Here is an 18,117-nt window from a genome sequence, read left to right as displayed (position 1 = left end):
CTTCTCTTTCCGCCTTCTTTCTGTTGTATTCTGTTAGTTCCACCTTGTACTTATTCCAGATTTGCTTCCTTTGTTTAGCCCTATTCCTTCTTCCAGCCTTCAATTATTCTTCTTTAGTCTTGCTAGCCTTTGCTCATCATTTTCATTGCTGTCGCTTTTCTCATCCGGTGAGATGTTGCCTTCTGATTCATCTAAAGATTTTATATCTAGTATCTGTGGTGGTTCCAAAGGTTGTTCTAACTGCTCCACCATGTATACAGTGTACTTCTTTCGAGCTCTTCTTGTATGGTACTTCATCCTTCATTTGGTTGAGCTGTCGATAGTTTCTGAGCTGGATCCGAGTTCTTTTCCCTCTTGATAAGGTAATTCTTCAATGTACGTACCAGTCTGGGCTTTGCTCGAAGTGAAAGAACTCAGCCAATGCACTACATAGTCTTGTGGGTAACTATCATGATCATCCCTTCTTGTGCTCCCTCCAGGAGTATTTTTCTTGCTGAGTTCATCTTGTCTTGGGCAAAGTGTTGGTAGATTGATGCCGTGTTGTATAGTCCATACGTTCCTGAGTTCTTTCTGGAGTTGTACGGGTTGTATTCCTTCACAATCATTGTTGTGTCTTCGAGTCCAATTAGGTGTGGCTCCTTTGTTTTGAAAATTGCATCCGAATTGGGGTTGTCCTCCATCTCCTTGTCTGAGTCAGAATTGCGCTTCATCTCCTTGTCCGAGTCAGAGTCGTACTCCATCTCCTTCTCAGAATCAGTTTCGTATCTGCTTTCTTCTCCTTTCCGAGTTGGATTCGAAGTCGAAAGTTTCATCATTTTTCAGTGAGTTCTTGCTCGACGGGATTGTTCTTATCATCGAATTCTTTTTCTTCTCAGAGACGGGTACGTAGCTTGCCGTCACCGCCTGCCTCGTAGATCTAGGATCTGAAGATGAAGGTTGTTCCCGTCGAATAAATCATCTTGAGGTCGAGGTCCGCCGAGCTCTTGAGAAAAAATTCGTCGAAAAGCCCCTACTTGGCATGCTAGCTGTCAATGTTTTACCACCAATAGCCTGCCATGGGGGTACCCAGAATAGTTGTTCGGGCTTCGATGAATAGTGGAACTCAGCGGTTACGCAAAGAGACTCACGATTTATACTGGTTCGGGCCCTCGACTTGGTCGAGTAATAACCTTATGTCCAGTTCGACGCTAGCCTATTTGCGTCATATTGCTTTGAGTATTGGGTGTGTCCCTTCTTTTACAAGGGATATCCTCACCAGCCCTTTATAGTCTAGGTGCTGAGAGGAGTTGTTTGTGTTCTACTCGGATACAAGGTCAGAGTTCTAAGCTATGCTTCGGGTGCCTTTCCTTGTATAGCCCGAATTGAAGTTTTGGTCTTGCACGTTGCTTTGCTCCGTGCTCTTCTTGGCGATTGGGCTGTGGGCCTTGTTACCAAGGTCCACTTCCCTATAGTACGGTCTATGGGGGCCTGTAGGGTTCCCCTTCGACAAGAGCCAGCCTCTGGCGCTGAGCTCGGTGCCATAGATCTTGGTGCTGAGCTCGGCGCCGTAGATCTTAACGTCGAGCTCAGCGTAACCCTAGCCCAACCTTCCTGCCCGAGCGTTCTTCCTCTTCTTTCTCCCCTCTCTTAGGTTTTTTCTCTCCCCACTTCACCCTACCTCACGAATTGGCATATTAGACCTTGGAAACTTTGGTTTGATCCGTAGATCTTCGAGAGCAAGGTATCCTCGCTCCCCTCCTAATTTTTTTGCTTTGATTCGGTATATATTAGTCGGATTTTTAAATGTAATAATCATCATCACTTAGGGTTTCATTCTATCTCTGAATATATGTATTATACAACCGTAGGATGATGCCAAGACGTGGAAAAGCTAGCAAACCTAGGCACATGTAGTTATGTTATGGGTTCATTGTTGTGCATGAAATGGAAAACCCTAAGTTTAGGGTTTAATGTTAACTACTTTTGGTTCTTAGAAAGAAATTGGTTGTATTGTAGTTATGGTTCTCATTGACATTTATTTGTGATGTTTTGATTTATATTTATTAAATTACATCCGTTTTGTTAGATGCAAGAAATATTTTGGGAGGAGTTTTGGCGAAAATGGGGTTGTCCTTGAGAATTATACCCCGACACGTCTAGCAAAGATGCCCCCGTCCCTCCTGACCTCCATGTCCCTAACTGTGACTGTGGTTTCTCGGCCCATATTTTTCAATCGAAACATCCGAACACAGCAACGCGTTCCTTCTACACATACAGTCATTTTAATATAAGAAATTATTTTCACTATCCTTTTTCTTTATTTGGGTAAGTATGGTACTAATATTTTGTTGGAATCTTGTTGTGTAGGACCATGAGAGGTGCTTTTTCTTTCAGTGGATCGACGGTGTAGACAAGTTTGATCCTAGGTACCTCCTTTTCGACGATTGGTTTAGAGGAAACATCCACGTGAGCACTTCAAGCGGTGGGTTCCGCCCCCCTAACCCTCCACCAATGACGGCTAAGGAGAAACACCTAGCCATAGTTAGACGACTCGAGGAACCTCCTCTATGTGATTGTGGAGATCGAGCTGTGATAAACCCTGAGAATACATTGGGGTTTGTGTCTAAATAAGCATGAAGTAAGTGCAAAGTGTATGTATTGAAATATTGAGCTATATGTGTTCATGTACTAATGTCTACTTATTTAGGTGTTTTCAATGGCGAAGTGTCGTTTCAGGGAGTGGTTGTATGGTCCTAAGAACCAATGGCCGGAAGAACCGCGAAAGGTTAAGGAAAAGAAGAAAGAAATGGTAATTTACAAAGCACCTCCTGTCATGTGCGAATGTGGTGTTAAATCCAACTATGGTCTAGTCCCTTCAGAGCTTAGAATAGGCCATTATTGTGGCTATATGGTTGAGTATGATGAGGTTGGTTATTTTTGTGGTAAACATAAAATTGTATTTTGTTTCTTTTACAAAGACATATATGATATAATTTTTCGTTTGGACAGAGCACTAGGAAATGTAGGTGGGAATGTTATGATGGTCGAGCTAAGTTCTTGGATGAACTAAAGAAGAGGCAAGTAATTACATGGAAGAGGGATATGAACCTGACTACATCAACCTATTTGTTAAACATCACAAAGAAAAGATATGTGAATTTATTAGACAACGCGGTATTTGTAACCCGATCAATGTTGGGCTTAACAAATGGGGATTGAAGAGATGGATGACGTTAGAGAAGGAGTGGGCAAAGAATGAGGCAAGGGAGGAGGCAAGAGTATAAATGCAGGTCTTGAATGAGCATATTATTGCATTATGTGGCAGTGAGTGCTTGAAAGTATTTTTTTCGTTGCCTAATTTTAAATATAATATAATCGCGTTGCTAACTGATTGTATTTTATACATGAAGGGATTGGTTGCAGCGAGGAACATGCCGCAGAGCTGGCTCATGCAAGGTATGAGGAGAAGAAGTTAGATGAGCATAGATCACGAGTTGGTCGCACCGTTCAATCACCGATTGTGTTATCTGATGAGGGGGACGAGGATGAGGATGACACTGGTAGACTGAGTGAGCTCATTGCTCTAGTAGAAGCAGGCTTGCAGGCACAGGAGGCTGAGGACGATACTGGTAGACTGAGTGAGCTCACTGCTCTAGCAGAGGCGGGCTTGCAAGCGAAGGAGGCTGAGGAAGACACTGGCAGACTGAGCGAGCTCATCAATCTAGCAGAGGCGGGCTTACTGACGGAGGAGGATGACGACACGTTCTTCACTTAGGCCACAGCAGCCGTAGATGAAGTGGATGCCGCTTACTACAGGTGATATGCAGGTCAGAGCAACACAGGTGAGCCTAGCCACAGCAATAGGGTTATAGTAGAAGACTGGTAATCGGATGATGAGTTGCTTACTTGGTATGTTTTAGACTCAGGATTTAGAAGTGCATTTCCCCTATGTATACTGTCGGCACGTACTTCTAGTATTATTATATTGTTTAATATGGCATAGTATTGAACTTTTCATTATGTTGTTGTTTTTTGTTGTTTTCATTATTTATGGTCTTAATATTTCGTTTAATGTTACAGACGTATTGAAATGTGAACACGTGCTGCAAATAAAACCTAACGACATACGACATTATATAATTTAACACACAAAACACATGAAATGACATGTGAGAACATGTATCGAACCTGGGTATAGAGTGTGAAAAACACATAGATGTGGCATATGAAAAAGATAAAGTCATCCTAGTAGTGTGGCCACATAGCAAATTATGTTGCATCTTCTCTATAGTAGTCTCCCGTTGTTGGTGGTGGTGGCAGGGGAGGCCCCTTGTTCTTGTGGTTAGGATAGGTGCAATATGGATCATTGCAGTGTTTCCTATGAATTAGCACCATTGTTGTTGTTGTCTTGTCCGTCGTCCTTGTAACCACTGCTAACTTCTCTTTTCAGATCAAAGATATGGTCCTGTAGGTAGTAGATATACTCCGCATGCGGATAAATAGGTCGAGGATTGACCCACCTACTGAATCCACAATTTTCTTCGACCAAGGAAGACTACATAAGTATGTCGTGTAAGTTATATACAAGAGAAACATATTGAAGAAATAAATAGTAATAGTAATTACCCATGCTCGTGGGCATTTGAAGAAACAACGACCTCCATCTATTCCCTCGATGAACATCTACACTAGGTAGTCCTCACCATGCATGCATTTTGGCCACTCTTCTTTTCTTTCATCGTATCCTCTCAGCGGTGCCTCTTTAGTGAAATCACTTTTGCTCTCAATTGGGAATCTCTCATAAAGAGCTTCCTCAAAGAAATCAGGACCAAGAGGACCATCCCACCTAATGGTAGTTCCCTTCCCCTTTCCTCTCCCTCTAGACGATCCTCTAGACATTGGTACTGCAACGAAAGAAAATGTTGAGGAGTATTCTTCTTCCTTGTTGTGTGTGTGAATAAGGGAGTAAGTGGTTATTTATAGGTTGAGAGAAGGAATGGAGGTCTCTCAATGTGCCATGTCAGCGATCCGTGTGCCTCTTCACCTCAGCCCTTGGATCAAACAGTCATAAGATGGATGGTGGAGATAGAGTGGAGTTGTGCTTCCTTGCATGCTAGTACTATATCAATGATGTGATAAATCGATGTTGTCCTTGTATCTGAAAAGTCTATTTTTATTGTCTAAAAAGCATAGAATCGTTCACGGTTGCTTGGTAACCCTAGATTCATTTATAAAGCGTATGTATAATACGTTTGGATTATACACGTTCTAACAAATTTATAGTTAATATGTGTACTATATTTATGCCTTTTTAGCAGTGTAGTATGATTAATGATTCATAAAAAAAATCGCAAGGGTTTCCCTTGTTTTAGGAGCATCCACAGTTACAAACAGAGACATCATTATATATTCCAAACATTTAATCATCCAAGGAGCAAAATGCAACCACAATGAACATCACAACCAACATAATATGTCATGTACAGTCCAAATAGTCTACAATATTCATATAGTCCCAAATAGTTACAGAAAAGTAAATACAAAATTCATAATAGTGCATACTAACAACTACCACATCCCTCACTGCCTCCTACTCTTGCCCTTACCCTTGTGACCAAGAGCACTCGTACCTAGAGTGTAAGGGTCACGCGGACGGCGTCGCCTAGTGCCTAGAGACGGTGTAGGATGAGTCGAGAGAGCGTCATGGAGCTAAGAGGGGCCAAGCTCCTATGTCGCCTAGTGCAACTACATATCTAAGTATATATATACTGTGTACTCACTAAATAGCTAGATCATATTTAGTTAATTAAATAACTACGTATATATATCCAGTGTACTCACTAAATAGCTAGATCATATTTAGTTAACTAAATATGTAACTACATATCTAAGTAGCTATCTAACTATACCTATGTACCTATGTATCTATGTTTATATCTATCTACATATATATCTAACTAGATCACTAACTAAATCAACTACATGAGTCACCACATTAACTAGTAAATAACAAATGCCAACTAAGTAGGTACATTTCATATTCATAATTTTTACCTTTCCAACGACTGATCTGCGGACGTCGACGGAGTCGCAGCGGACGATGGGCGTGGGTCAGGCCAACGATCTGGGACGACGGTGGCACGGCCGGCCGCTGCAGGTGGCGAGGTCGGCGGTGGCGCGACCAACGACAGCAGTGGCGCGCGGGATGCCCGGGGCTCTGCGCACCAAGTCCAGCTCGACGGGCGCGGGAGGCACGACGGCCGAGGCCGATGGTGGAGGGCGGCAAGGCGGTGCGAGGCCAAGGCGAGGGGAGGGTGCGGCGTGGCCGCTGGAACCGATGAGGGGACCAAGGCGCGGGCGGACAGGCGCTGGCCGCGGCGCGGCGCGGGAGGGCGGCGCGGCACTCCTACACGCCGAGGCGCGCCTCAGCGAAGCTCGGCTCTGCTCTGCTAGGACGAGAGAGGAAGAGAGGCGCGGGGCCCATAGGTAATGAAGCTCGGCGCTAGTCACTCTGACGCCAAGCTCGGCGTCAAGATCTACGGCACCAAGATCTACGGCGTCGAGCTCGGCGTCAAAGTGGCTGACATCGAGGTCCCTACCATATCATCTATCGAGCCTAGGAGCTCAGCGCCAGGGACGCTGACGCCGAGACGTGTTAGTTCGACGCGAGCATCACTGACGCCGAGCTAAAGGTCCATTTTCTAAAATCTTTTCTCTAAGAGTCTATTTGTGAGAAACTTATAAAAAAAAAAGGCTAAAATGCAAAAAAAAAAAAAAAATTGGTGCCATGCCCCATGCATGCAGTGGTAGATGCACGTCCAAAGCCATGCATGCAGTGGTAGATGCACGTCCAAAGCCATAAATGCTGTCTCCAACCGGAGATATATTGCAAAACCTAAATTTAAAATATATCTTTAACGCAATCTATATCCTTTACAGAGTATCTATACAGAATTCTATTTTGAGTGCTAGAAGAGGAATAATTTAAATCCAAGTATTAGCGCTAACGGGTCCTGTGTTTTGGGTCGGGTCGTGAGATGGTCGCGGCAGGCTGGGCGGGGACCTCCCCTAGTCACCTTGACATTAAAAAATGGCACGGTACGCTTAGGCCATGTCAGGTCTTATCTCTTTCACGCAACAGTGGTACAGTAGGCTCCACGACCACGACAGGATCTCCTGCGCCTATGCGCTCCATCCTGCCCATGGGGCATGGCAGTGCGAGCGGCACGACGGCCGGTGGCCGGCGGCGAGACCGAGACTGCAGCAGGAGAGAGCACACGGAGACGCGGCGGCGGAGAGGATCCTGGGCTCGAGGACTGAGGAGGCGAGGGGAGGTGTGTGCAGACTGCAGACAGGACCGGGCCATGCCGCCCTGGGCCCTACTCTCGTGCTCGTGCATCTCTGGCGACCACCGTGTCTTCTAAGGACGGAGCTGTCAGTATATTTCCTCCTACCTCGAGAAATCGGATTGGAGTCTTTTTTGGTGTCAGTTTTGTCGCTGGTTGCTTGGAGGTCGCCAACACGTCTTGGGGCGCCGGATTGCTCGGGCGATTCAAGTGTGCATCGGTTTTTTCGGTGTGCCGACTGATGAAGCGTTTAAAGTGAGTGTACTCCGTATGTCGCTTCTCAGCGCGACTCCGGTGGCCGGTGTCGAAGATGACCAGAAAAGTCTTACAAGGACTTTGATGTAATTTTGCTTTTGTCAGGGGTGTCTTTGTAAGAATTGCATGTAAACTTTTATATCAAAAAATCTAATGCCACCCGGTTTTTTTTTAAAAAAACACTGCAACGTCTAGGAGTATGCTCGTCGCCAAGCCAGATGCAGCAACGACGCCGGCTCCCCCCAAACCCCAATGCTTGAGCGTTTGTTGTTTCTGGAGTGTGTAGTATACGATTAGGCCTTTGTTGAGATGCGAAATTTTTTGGCTTTTTGCTAGTGTAGCATTTTCGTTTGTATTTGGCAAAAACTATCCAATTATGGACTATTTAGGCTTAAAAGATTCGTCTCGCCAATTACGGATAAATTGTGTAATTAGTTATTCTTTTTATCTATATTTAATTGTCGTTGCTTTGGAACCAGGGGTCCCTCAACCGACGAGTGAATTTGTGCTGCGTGCTCCTAATCCCGGATGGTGATGCAAAGAGACACAAGGTTTATACTGGTTCAGGCAATCGAGGCCCTACGTCCAGTCCGAGAGATCGATCTTGTATTCCTTGCACCGGAGTGCTCGTAGTAGGGGGTTACAAGCTAGGTGAGAGAGGGGGCTAGCCCCAGGTCTCGGTGAGGGTGGTGCGGGCTGCTTGAGGCGTTGTTCTCCCCCAGCGTAGCGAAAGTGTCTAGTTCTATCGGTGTGTTCGTCATCCTTTCTCCTCCTTAGAAATGGCCCCGGTCCTTCCCTTTTATACTCCAAGGGAGAACCAGGAACCTACATATGTTGCTACATGGCGTTCTAAAAACGGGGGTGGCGTGTCCGAGCCCTGTAGCCGGCCACTGTTGTGGCGTGGTCGACGGAGTGGCCCCGTCCTTGTCGTGCAGAAGTGACGCGCCGGTCATACTCGATCTTGTGCGTCGTGGGACTCCAGTACAGCTTGATGCAGGACATGGCGGGCGACGTGCTGGTCACCGTGTAATGACGTCGTAGCGGGCAGCGGCTCTGCAGATGCCGAGGGCCGAGCCATCGTGGGGGGCTCGGCGGTCATGGACCCTCAGGCTGCCGAGCCCGTGAAGCAAACCGCTGAGGCCCTGGAGGGAATTATTGGTCCTGGGTACTGATTCCGAGGCCACAGCAGCCCAGACGTGGCTTCCCACGCCGCGTTGTCCTCGGGGCAGGAGTTGGCAGCACAGTGAGGCATGGGTGTCAACCATGTGCATGGTGGTTAGCACAGTGACGGGTAACCCCCGCCTAGTCCGAGGGACGTGCAGGTCATCGCGTGATGACGTCGTAGGGGGCCGTGGTTCTGTAGGTGCCGAGGCCAAGCTATCGCGGGGGGCGTTGGCGGACATGGGTCCCTAGGCTGTCGAGCCCCTGAAGCAAACCGCCGAGGCCCTGGAGGGAATTATTGGTCCTGGGTACTGATTCCGAGGCCATAGTAGCCCAGACGTGGCTTCCCACGCCGCGTTGTCCTCGGAGCAGGAGTTGGCAGCACAGTGAGGCATGGGCGTCAACCATGTGCATGGTGGTTAGTACAGTGGCGGGTAACCCCTGCCCAGTCCTGCCTCCTGTCCCATCGGCCATTCTGCTGTACTGTGTCGAGCATGCCGTTGTCGTCAGGGGCAGCAGTTGGCTGAGTTGATGCGACACGACGTTTTGTCAGAGGGACGGGAGAAGGAAGAGGCAGCGGAGTGCTGCCGAGCCTGCCTTGCGCGAGACGGAGGGTCGGTGGCCCAGCCGAGGCCTTTGGCGGGGGATCGCTCGGGATCAGTAGTGAGGGGGCCTCGGGCGAATCGGAGAATCGGCCGAGGCCCGTGGCGATGGGCCTCGGGCGAGTCGGAGAATTGGCCGAGGCCCTTGGAGCCTCGGGCGAGTCGGAGAATCGGCCGAGGCCGGCAGCGTTTTAGCTGGTTTCGATCTTTACGAAGTCTAAGCAGTTGTTTTTTGGGTCTTGCTTAGGGTACCCCTTCTCGCGGTACCCGACAGTAGCCCCCGAGCCTTGGGGGGAGTGGAGGCACTCCCCCTGAGGTTCCGACGAGGAATTGGCTCTTGGTAGTTCCTGTCGAGATGGTGTTTTGCATTCGAGGTTTCGGTGGGTGCGCGCGAGCGCACCCGCCGGGTGTAGCCCCCGAGGCCCTGGAGGAGTGATTTCACTTCTTCAGGGGCTTTTTTCTTTTTCGAGTGAGGTGTTTTCGTCGTGTTTGTCGGGCCCGTGGGCGCGAGTTCGGATCGCGGGGCCTCGACGATGTCGCGGAAAGGGCCCCTTAGCCTCCGCCTGGAGCGAGAGGGCCGTCAGGGGTTCTCCCGACTTTCTGTACGACCCTCGTGCTTCCTTTTCGCTCGGAAGGAGGGGTGGAAGATGCCATGCTACCCTCGGTGGGTGCGAGCGATGGCATTTCCGGTGAGCTGTTATCGGGTAAGTCCGAGTGGAGGCCCGTACCCCGTTCGCTGGGGGTCGGCTAGCGGTCCGGAGACGCGCTCCAAGAATACCGGCGGGCTTCTCTAGTGGGTGCCGAGGCCGTTCGCTGGGCCTCGGTGGCTCGGTGCCTCCCTACGGTGGGATCCCATTCAGAGACCTCCCTGCCGGTCTCGGACACGACCCGGGGCGCGCCTGTACAGGTTCGCCCGTGGTCGTCCCTGACTCCTTTATATTGGGGCGGCTGTTCGAAACCCCTGGGGGCCCAGCCTTCGAACCCCTGGACCGTAACGGGCTTGGGTCGCTTTGTCTTTATCTTGGGTGCAGGAAGAGCCCTCGAGCCTCTGCACGGAGCGAGTTTTTTGTTCGTCCCCTGCACGTCCTTTTCGTTCGGACGGGGGGGCTGTTTGCCGAGCCCACTCGTGCGCGAGCTTGAGCCGCTGGGTCTCGGCAAAGTTGCAGGAGGAACCCCCGAGTCTCTCGCACGGAGCGAGAGAGCGGTCAGAGGTCCCCCTGGCTTTTGGTTCGCCCCTCGCGCGTGAGGGTTTGTCTGCCGAGCCCCCCTCGGGTGCGAGGCTAGGTCGCGGGGTCTCGGCGTCTTTTGCAGAAGAGGCTCCCTAGCCTCTGCACAGGGCGAGAGGACCGTCAGGAGTTCTTCTGGCTTTTTGAACGACCCTCGCGCTTCCTTTTCGCTCGGAAGGAGGGTTTGTTTTGCCGAGCCCCCTCGTGTGCGAGTCTAAGCCGCTGGGCCTCGGCAATGTTTTGCAGGAAGGGTCCCCTAACCTCTGCGCGGGGCAAGAGGGCCGTCAGGGATTCTCCTGACTTTTCATTCGACCCTCGCGCTTCCTTTTCGCTCGGAAGGAGGGGTGGAAGATGCCGTGCTACCCTCGGTGGGTGCGAGCGACGACATTTCCGGTGAGCTGTTATCGGGTAAGTCCGAGTGGAGGCCCGTACCTCGTTCGCTGGGGGTCGGCTAGCGGTCCGGAGACGCGCTCCAAGAGTACCGGAGGGTTTCTCTAGTGGGTGCCGAGGCCGTTCGCTGGGCCTCGGTGGCTCGGTGCCTCCCTACGGTGGGATCCCATTCGGAGACCTCCCTACTGGTCTCGGACACGACACAGGGCGTCCCAAGCGTTTCGCTTGCTTGGGCCTCGGCCTCGCATAGGCTCGCCCGTAGTCGCCCCTGACTCTGTTGCCTAGGGGCGGCTGTCGAAACCCCTAAGGGCCCAGCCTTCGAACCCCTGGACCGTAGCGGGCTCGGTGCCCAGTTCCTTTGCCTGAAAGGAATCCCCCTACGGCTAACAACGGCAGGCACGTCTTTTGAGGCGACTTTTTTGGGGAGGCGGAACGGCGCCTGCTGCTGCTGCGGTTGGACGCGACGTGGGGTCAGCCGACGGGACGTGTCCGCACGCACGATTTAATGAGGAGGGAGTGGGCGCGTGGGCGGTGAAACCGGATCTGGATAACCGCGCCGGACTTTCTGGGGGAAACTTCCCCGATTTCGTCGCCCGGCGGTTTCGTCTTGTCCCTGCATAAATACGCAAAGAACCTCGCCCTTCCCCTTCTTACCTCTTTCGCATTCGCTTTTGCTGCCTTCGTGCCGCTGCTGAGAGCATAGAGCGCCGGGGAGGAGAAGGGCGAGGGCGAGAGATTGAAAGAGAGAGGGAGAGAGAGAACCGTCGTAGCAGCGTCCTTCGCCGTGCAAATGGCTGGTGGTCCCGTCCTCCTTGCGGCGGATCCCCTGGGAGCGGTCTGACGTCACCGAGGAGAAGCTGCAGTCGCTCGTGAAGGCCGGTCTTCTTCGCCCGATCACCGACCCCGACGAGCCGGAGTGGATTGCTCCGGGGGACGAGTCGGAGCCGAGGCCGCGCGACGGCTACGTGGTGAGCTTCGTGGTCTTCCACGAGCGAGGCTTTGGGTCGCCGGCGGATAGCTTTATGCGGGCGCTCCCGCACTATTACGGCGTGGAGCTGCACAACTTCAGCCCCAACTCCATCGCGCAGGTGGCCATCTTCGTCGCCGTCTGTGAGGGGTACTTGGGGATCGCTCCCCACTGGGAGTTGTGGCTCCACCTGTTCCGAGCGACGTTCACCACCAAGCCGGGGGGAACGAGGGGGGCTCGGAAGGTGCAGAGGGCCGGCGGCTGCACCCTTCACGTGCGGCAAGACCGGCAGTCCCTCTACATCCCGGCCCAGCTGTCATCGTCCAACCGTCGTTGGTATGACGGCTGGTTCTACCTCCGTAACGACGGCGGAGGACTTCCCCCTTATACCGGGCGGGTCGTGGAGAGTCAACCGGAGAAGTGGGGGTACGGCGTCATCCAGGCCTGATCAGCCCAGGCTGGAACCTGCTTTTGAGGGCCTTGCGGAAGCTGCGCGACCATGGCCTTTCGACGGCTGTGGTCGTGGCGGCTTTTCATCGCCGGAGGGTGTTGCCGCTGATGGCCCGGCGGCGGCGGCTATTCGAGATGACCCCGGGCGATTCGATCGTCGGCGTCAAGATGTCCGCCTTCGCCCTTTCCGACGACGAGACCCTGCGTCGGGTGAGAGAAGCGGTGGACGGGAAGCCGAAGATCGACGATTTGATGCCGTTCCCGATGCGCCCGTCGCGGGGGTATGTTTCGCTGGTAAGTTGGATGTTGTCGAGGCTTTCGCGGCCTTCTTGTTTTTCGCCTTTTTTGTCTGTTGCCTTACTTCGTCGTTCTCACAGGGGATAAGAGACGTGCGAGGCTCCCCGCCGCCCGTTCCTGAGGACGCCCGGCGGCGATCCGTGAACAGGGCGCGTGCCGAGGAGGAGAAGAAGAAGAAAGATGCCAAGGAGGCGAAACGTACGAAGAAGATCCTCGCACGCGAAAAGCTGGACGCCTGTCGCCGGCGTCAGAGGCTCGATGGTCTCCCGTTGGAACCGTCTCCCTCATCGTCGGTGTCGGATTCTTCGAGCGACGGCGGCGGGCGCGAGGTGGGGACGGCCTGCCTGGAACACCTCCCCGACATCAGGGAGATGGTTCCCGGGGCGCCGGCAAGGAGCCTGACGCCCCTAGGAGGAGGAGGAGGTGCCCCGGGGCCTGTGGCGGCCTGTCCCGGGGCCGAGGCCGACACACCCGAGGCGCGGGTGTCGGAAGAGCGTGCCGTCAGCCCGATGGGTTCGACGGTGGAGGTGGAGCGGGTGACGGTGGGGGCGACCCCATTGTCTCCGCGAAGGGTCGAGGAGGTGCCGGGGTCCGACGGAGGCCGGCTGGCACTGGTGGACACCGAGGCCGCGCTGCTGCCACCACCGCCACCGTTGCAGAGGAGGCAGGCGGTGTCGAAGCGGCTGCATCCCCGTTCGCGGTAAGCGTCTTCCCTGGTGGAGTCCGTAGTACTTCCTGTTTGCCCCTTGATCGCATGCTGACCTCGGGAGTGTCTTTGCTTCCAGCCAGACGCATCTGGTGGAAGATCCTCCTTTGGCGCCCCGTAAGGCGCTCAAGGCGAACGTTAGCTCCTCCGCCCATCAGGCAGCGGAGGCGCAGGCTGGCGTGCAGCGTGGCGCGGCGTCGGGCGAGGCGCAGGCCGTTTCGGAGGAGGCGGCTGCCCAGGAAAAGGGTGCCGAGGCGGCCGCGGAGCGGGTCGAAGAGGAGGAGCCCGCGCCTCGCGATGCTATGGGCCTTGGGGCAAAGGAGGCTGGGGCGTCTGGCACTGCCGAGGCCATTGAGGGTGAGGCCGGAGCCCCCAAGACCTCCGAAGTCAGGGCGGTGGACGCCGGGGCCATCGAGGTAGAGATGGCGGAGGCCAGAGCCCCCGGGTCCGTCGAGACCGGGGCGATGGAGGCGGAGACGGAGCAAATTTTGGCGCCGCCCCTGGTTCAGACAATCTCGTCTGATGATTCTTCCCGAGGGAAGGAGGCGGCGGACGTCGGGGCGGCCAGTACCGCGGAGCAGCCAGTCCCAGATCCCGCCGAGGGGAGTTCGGCCCTTGCCCCGCTACGGCCCAAGCCCCGTGGGTGGAACTTCCCGCGTGTTTTCTGGCGGGACCAGGCTGATCCCGAGGGGGAGCCTGTGTTCGCCCTTGAAGATATCGCAGAGGGGGGGCGTTGGGATACCCTCGAGGAGTACCGCCAACTGGCAGTGCGGTCGCTGCAGACGACGATGACTGTTATGGAAAGGGACTTGCCTGGTGTCACTCAGGTAAGTGCTTTCGTGTCTCGTGCCGAGTTGTCCTCGCAGTGTCTGACGTGCGTTTTTTACCTCTTTTAGGAGCTCGAGACCCGGTCCCTTGGGAAATCGGTGTTCCTACGAAGGGAGAGGGATATCTGGGACCAGCTCCGGCGGCAGAGGGGCCTGCTTGCCGATGCTCAGGGGCTTTTGTCGGCGCGGAGTGCGGAAGTGGAGGACCTCCGCCTTCGTTGTGCCTGACCTTCAGGCCGAGCTGGTCACGGCTAAGGGGCAGGCTGCCCCTTTGGTGGCGAAGATCAAGGAACTGGAGGAGGAGCGAGACTCCTTCAGGTCTCGGGCCCAAGAAGCAATGGCCTCTGCGAAGGCCACAGCCGGGCAGTTGGGTGCGGAGCAGAGTGAGCATCAGGCGACAAAAGTCGCCCTGGCAGAGGCTACTAAGGCGGCCGAGGCCTCTCGGGTCGAGGTCTTAGCCTGGAAGAACAAGGCCGAGGGTAAGTTCCGCTGAACCGTGCTCCTTGTCCATTTGTTCTGGTTCGCGTTTGACTCCTGACCCCTCGTTGCGACGTAGATCTGGGGAAAGAGGCTTCCCAGGCGGCTGAAGCTTCCGTCGTAGCGCAAGCGGCGCTGGATGTTGAGGTCCGGGAGCACGAGGCGCTGTGCAGCGCTGTCCGTACCGCCTGCGAGGCCTTGGACGTCGAGGAGGTCCAATCAGCCAGCTCCCTTGGGAGCCGTCTGATTGCGTTGAGCGGCTGCGTCCATGAGAGGCTCCGGGGGGCGTTGCACACGGGTGTCAAGCGCGCCCTGGCCGTCGTCTCCTCGCACTACGCCATCAACCTCGAGGCCATCAGCAACGGCTACGTGTTGCCAGAAGATGACGAGGAGGCGGATGCGGAGGTCGCGAAGCTGTTGGAGGCGGCCGAGGCACCTGGCACAGCGCTGGCCCGTCTATTCGAAGAAGAGGTGGTCCCTCCCGCGCCGGCCGTCGGTCTTTGAGCTTTGATCTGGGCCAAAAGGGGTCATGTAACCGGATTGGGTTAGTTGTCATACCGTGACGTCTTTGTGGCCGTCGAGGCCTGTAAAGTACTTGCGTACGTGCGTCTTTTAATCGTTTTCTGTTCTATTTCCGAGCCTGTGCCCTCTGTCTCGATCTTGTGAACCCACAAAGAAAACCCTCGGGACCTAAGCCACCCTTCGGCGGAGGGTGGTGAGGGAGCTGCCGTAGCCCAGAGGCGTAGGCCGTTCTCACGTCTCGACCGGCCCTTTGGCCTCCAAACAAACTTTTGGTCCTTGGGTTTCTTGTGAGGGTCCCGTCGGAGCGCGAGAGAGTTTGGCGCAGAAAATTTTTTAAAGACCGTTAACAACGGTGTTCGAGACTTAGGTGGTGTTCGAGACTTAGGTGGTGTTCGAGACTTAGGTGGTTCCCGTGTTCGAGACTTAGGTGGTGTTCGAGACTTAGGTGGTGTTCGAGACTTAGGTGGTTCCCCCTTTCTAGCCCCCGAGGGAGGCCCGGCTTTGCTGAGGCAGAGCCAAGTCTCCCTTATAGCGCTATCGTGACGTTGAGCCCCTGAGAATAGACAGGCTCTCTGCATAGAACTTCCTCGGAGCCTACGCTGTCCTTTGGGTGAAGAGGTGGTGAGGGAGCTGCCGTAGCCCGGAGGCGTGGGTCGTTCTCACGGCTCGGCCGGCCTTTTCACCTTTGGGACGATCGTACGGTCCTTGGGTTTTATACAATCGGCTTGTCTATAAGGGGGGTTTCTCGAAAAATTATAACAACTAAGAACGCTTCTTTATTGCATTTCGAGGAACAATGTAAACAACGTTTGGAATTTTAAGGGTAGAAACGACGTAGCTGTTCTATGTTCCAAGCGTTGGTGAAGACTTCGCCCTTCTCGTTGGCTAACTTGTAGGTCCCGGGCTTCAGCACTTGAGCGACGATGTATGGCCCTTCCCAGGGTGGGGTCAGCTTGTGGCGGCCCTTGTTGCTCTGCCTCAGTCTCAGCACCAGGTCGCCCACCTTCAGGTCTCGGCTTCGGACGCGCCGGGCTTGGTAGCGTCGTAGGGCTTGCTGGTACCTGGCTGAGTGTAGTAGCGCGACGTCTCAGGCTTCCTCTAGTTGGTCGAGGGCGTCTTCGTGGGCAGTGTGGTTGCTTTGCTCGTTGTACGCCTGTAGTCTCGGGGAACCGTATTCCAAGTCAGTGGGGAGGATGGCCTCGGCTCCGTAGACCAGGAAGAACGGTGTGAATCCCGTGGCTCGGCTCGGGGTATTCCTTAGGCTCCAGATGACTGACGGGAGTTCGGCAAGCCATTTCTTGCCAAACCTCTGCAACCGATTGAATATTCTTGGCTTAAGGCCTTGTAGGATCATGCCGTTGGCATGCTCTACTTGGCCATTCGTCCTTGGGTGCCCTACGGCCGACCAGGCCACCCGGATGTGGTGGTCGTCGCAGAAAGTTAGGAATTTGCGACCGGTGAATTGTGTCCCATTGTCAGTGATGATGGTGTTAGGAACCCCGAACCTGTGGATGATATCCGTAAAGAACAGCACCGCTTGCTTGGATTTGATCTGAGCGATCGGACGAGCCTCGACCCATTTGGAGAATTTGTCGATAGCTACCAGCAGATGGGTATAGCCCCCGGGTGCCTTCTACAGAGGCCCAACCATGTCCAGCCCCCATACGGCGAATGGCCATGTGATGGGGATGGTTTGGAGGGCTTGGGCCGGGAGGTGCGTCTGTCGAGCGTAGTACTGGCATCCCTCGCAGGAGCGTACTAGCCTCGTGGCGTCTGCCACCGCCGTCGGCCAATAGAAACCTTGGCGGAAGGCGTTACCCACGAGCGCGCGAGGCGCCGCGTGGTGCCCGCAGACTCCCGCATGCAAGTCGCAAAGCAAGGATTGGCCAGCCTCGGTGGTGATGCATCGTTGGAGAATACCAGATGGGCTACGCCTATATAACTCGCCGTCGCAGAGGACGTAAGTCTTGGCGCGTCGCGCAAGCCGCCGGGCTTCGGCTCTGTCAGCAGGAAGCTCTCCTCGAACGAGGCGATCGAGGAAAGGGACTCGCCAGTCCGTCCCTTGGTCGGCCTCGGGAGGCTCTGCGTCAATCGCCATGGCCTCGGGCCCGGCGGGCGAGGTCTCGGTGGCAGAGGGGGCCTCGGGCCCTGTGGTGGGATCGGCTGACGGGCCCTCTTCCGTCGCCGGGGCGTAGTCGACGGATGGTTTGTGGAGGTCTCTGGCGAAGACGTTCGGGGGAACCGGGGTCCGCGCCGACGCCATCTTTGCTAGTTCGTCCGCGGCCTCGTTGAACTTTCGTGCAACGTGGTTGAGCTCGAGACCGTCGAACTTGCCCTCCAGGCGTCGTACTATCGCGCAGTACGCCTTCATTTTGGGGTCATGGCAGCTCGACTCTTTCATCACCTGATCGACGACGAGCTGCGAATCACCCCGTACGTCGAGGCGTCGCACTCCAAGTTCGATGGCGATTTGCAGGCCGTTGACGAGGGCCTCGTATTCGGCGACATTGTTGGAGGCGGCGAAGTGAAGACGGATCATGTAGCGCATGTGTACTCCGAGGGGCGAGACCAGGAGCAGGCCCGCGCCAGCCCCAGTTTTCATCAGAGACCCATCGAAGTACATGGTCCAGCATTCTGATCGGATCTGAACGGGTGGCAGCTGTGTGTCGGTCCATTCGGCTACAAAGTCGGACAGGACTTGTGATTTGATCGCTTTCCGAGGCACGAAAGACAAGGTTTCCCCCATGAGTTCGACAGCCCACTTGGCTATTCTACCCGAGGCCTCCCGGTTTTGGATTATCTCTCCCAGAGGAAAAGACGACACCACAGTCACCGGGTGGGACTCGAAGTAGTGCCGCAGCTTGCGTCGAGCCAAGACTACGGCGTAAACCAGCTTCTGGATGTGGGGGTAA

The 18,117-nt window shown here is 54.2% G+C and overlaps 1 protein-coding gene across 1 annotated transcript; it reads right to left on the bottom strand.

The window, feature by feature from the left end:
• Positions 1-425: 425 nt before the first annotated feature.
• Positions 426-17,576, bottom strand: LOC136548978 (uncharacterized). The gene is made up of 3 exons (XM_066540316.1): positions 16,855-17,576; positions 16,451-16,668; positions 426-778 (listed from the first exon to the last, which is right to left on the bottom strand). Exons 1-3 carry the CDS (start codon positions 17,574-17,576, stop codon positions 426-428), a joined length of 1,293 nt encoding a protein of 430 aa, XP_066396413.1.
• Positions 17,577-18,117: the final 541 nt, after the last annotated feature.

The sequence above is a fragment of the Miscanthus floridulus genome, chromosome 4 (assembly GCF_019320115.1).
Source record: "Miscanthus floridulus cultivar M001 chromosome 4, ASM1932011v1, whole genome shotgun sequence".
Taxonomy (NCBI): domain Eukaryota; kingdom Viridiplantae; phylum Streptophyta; class Magnoliopsida; order Poales; family Poaceae; genus Miscanthus; species Miscanthus floridulus.
The sequence above is the reverse complement of the archived record's forward strand: the minus strand, read 5'-3'. Positions and strand labels throughout refer to the sequence as shown.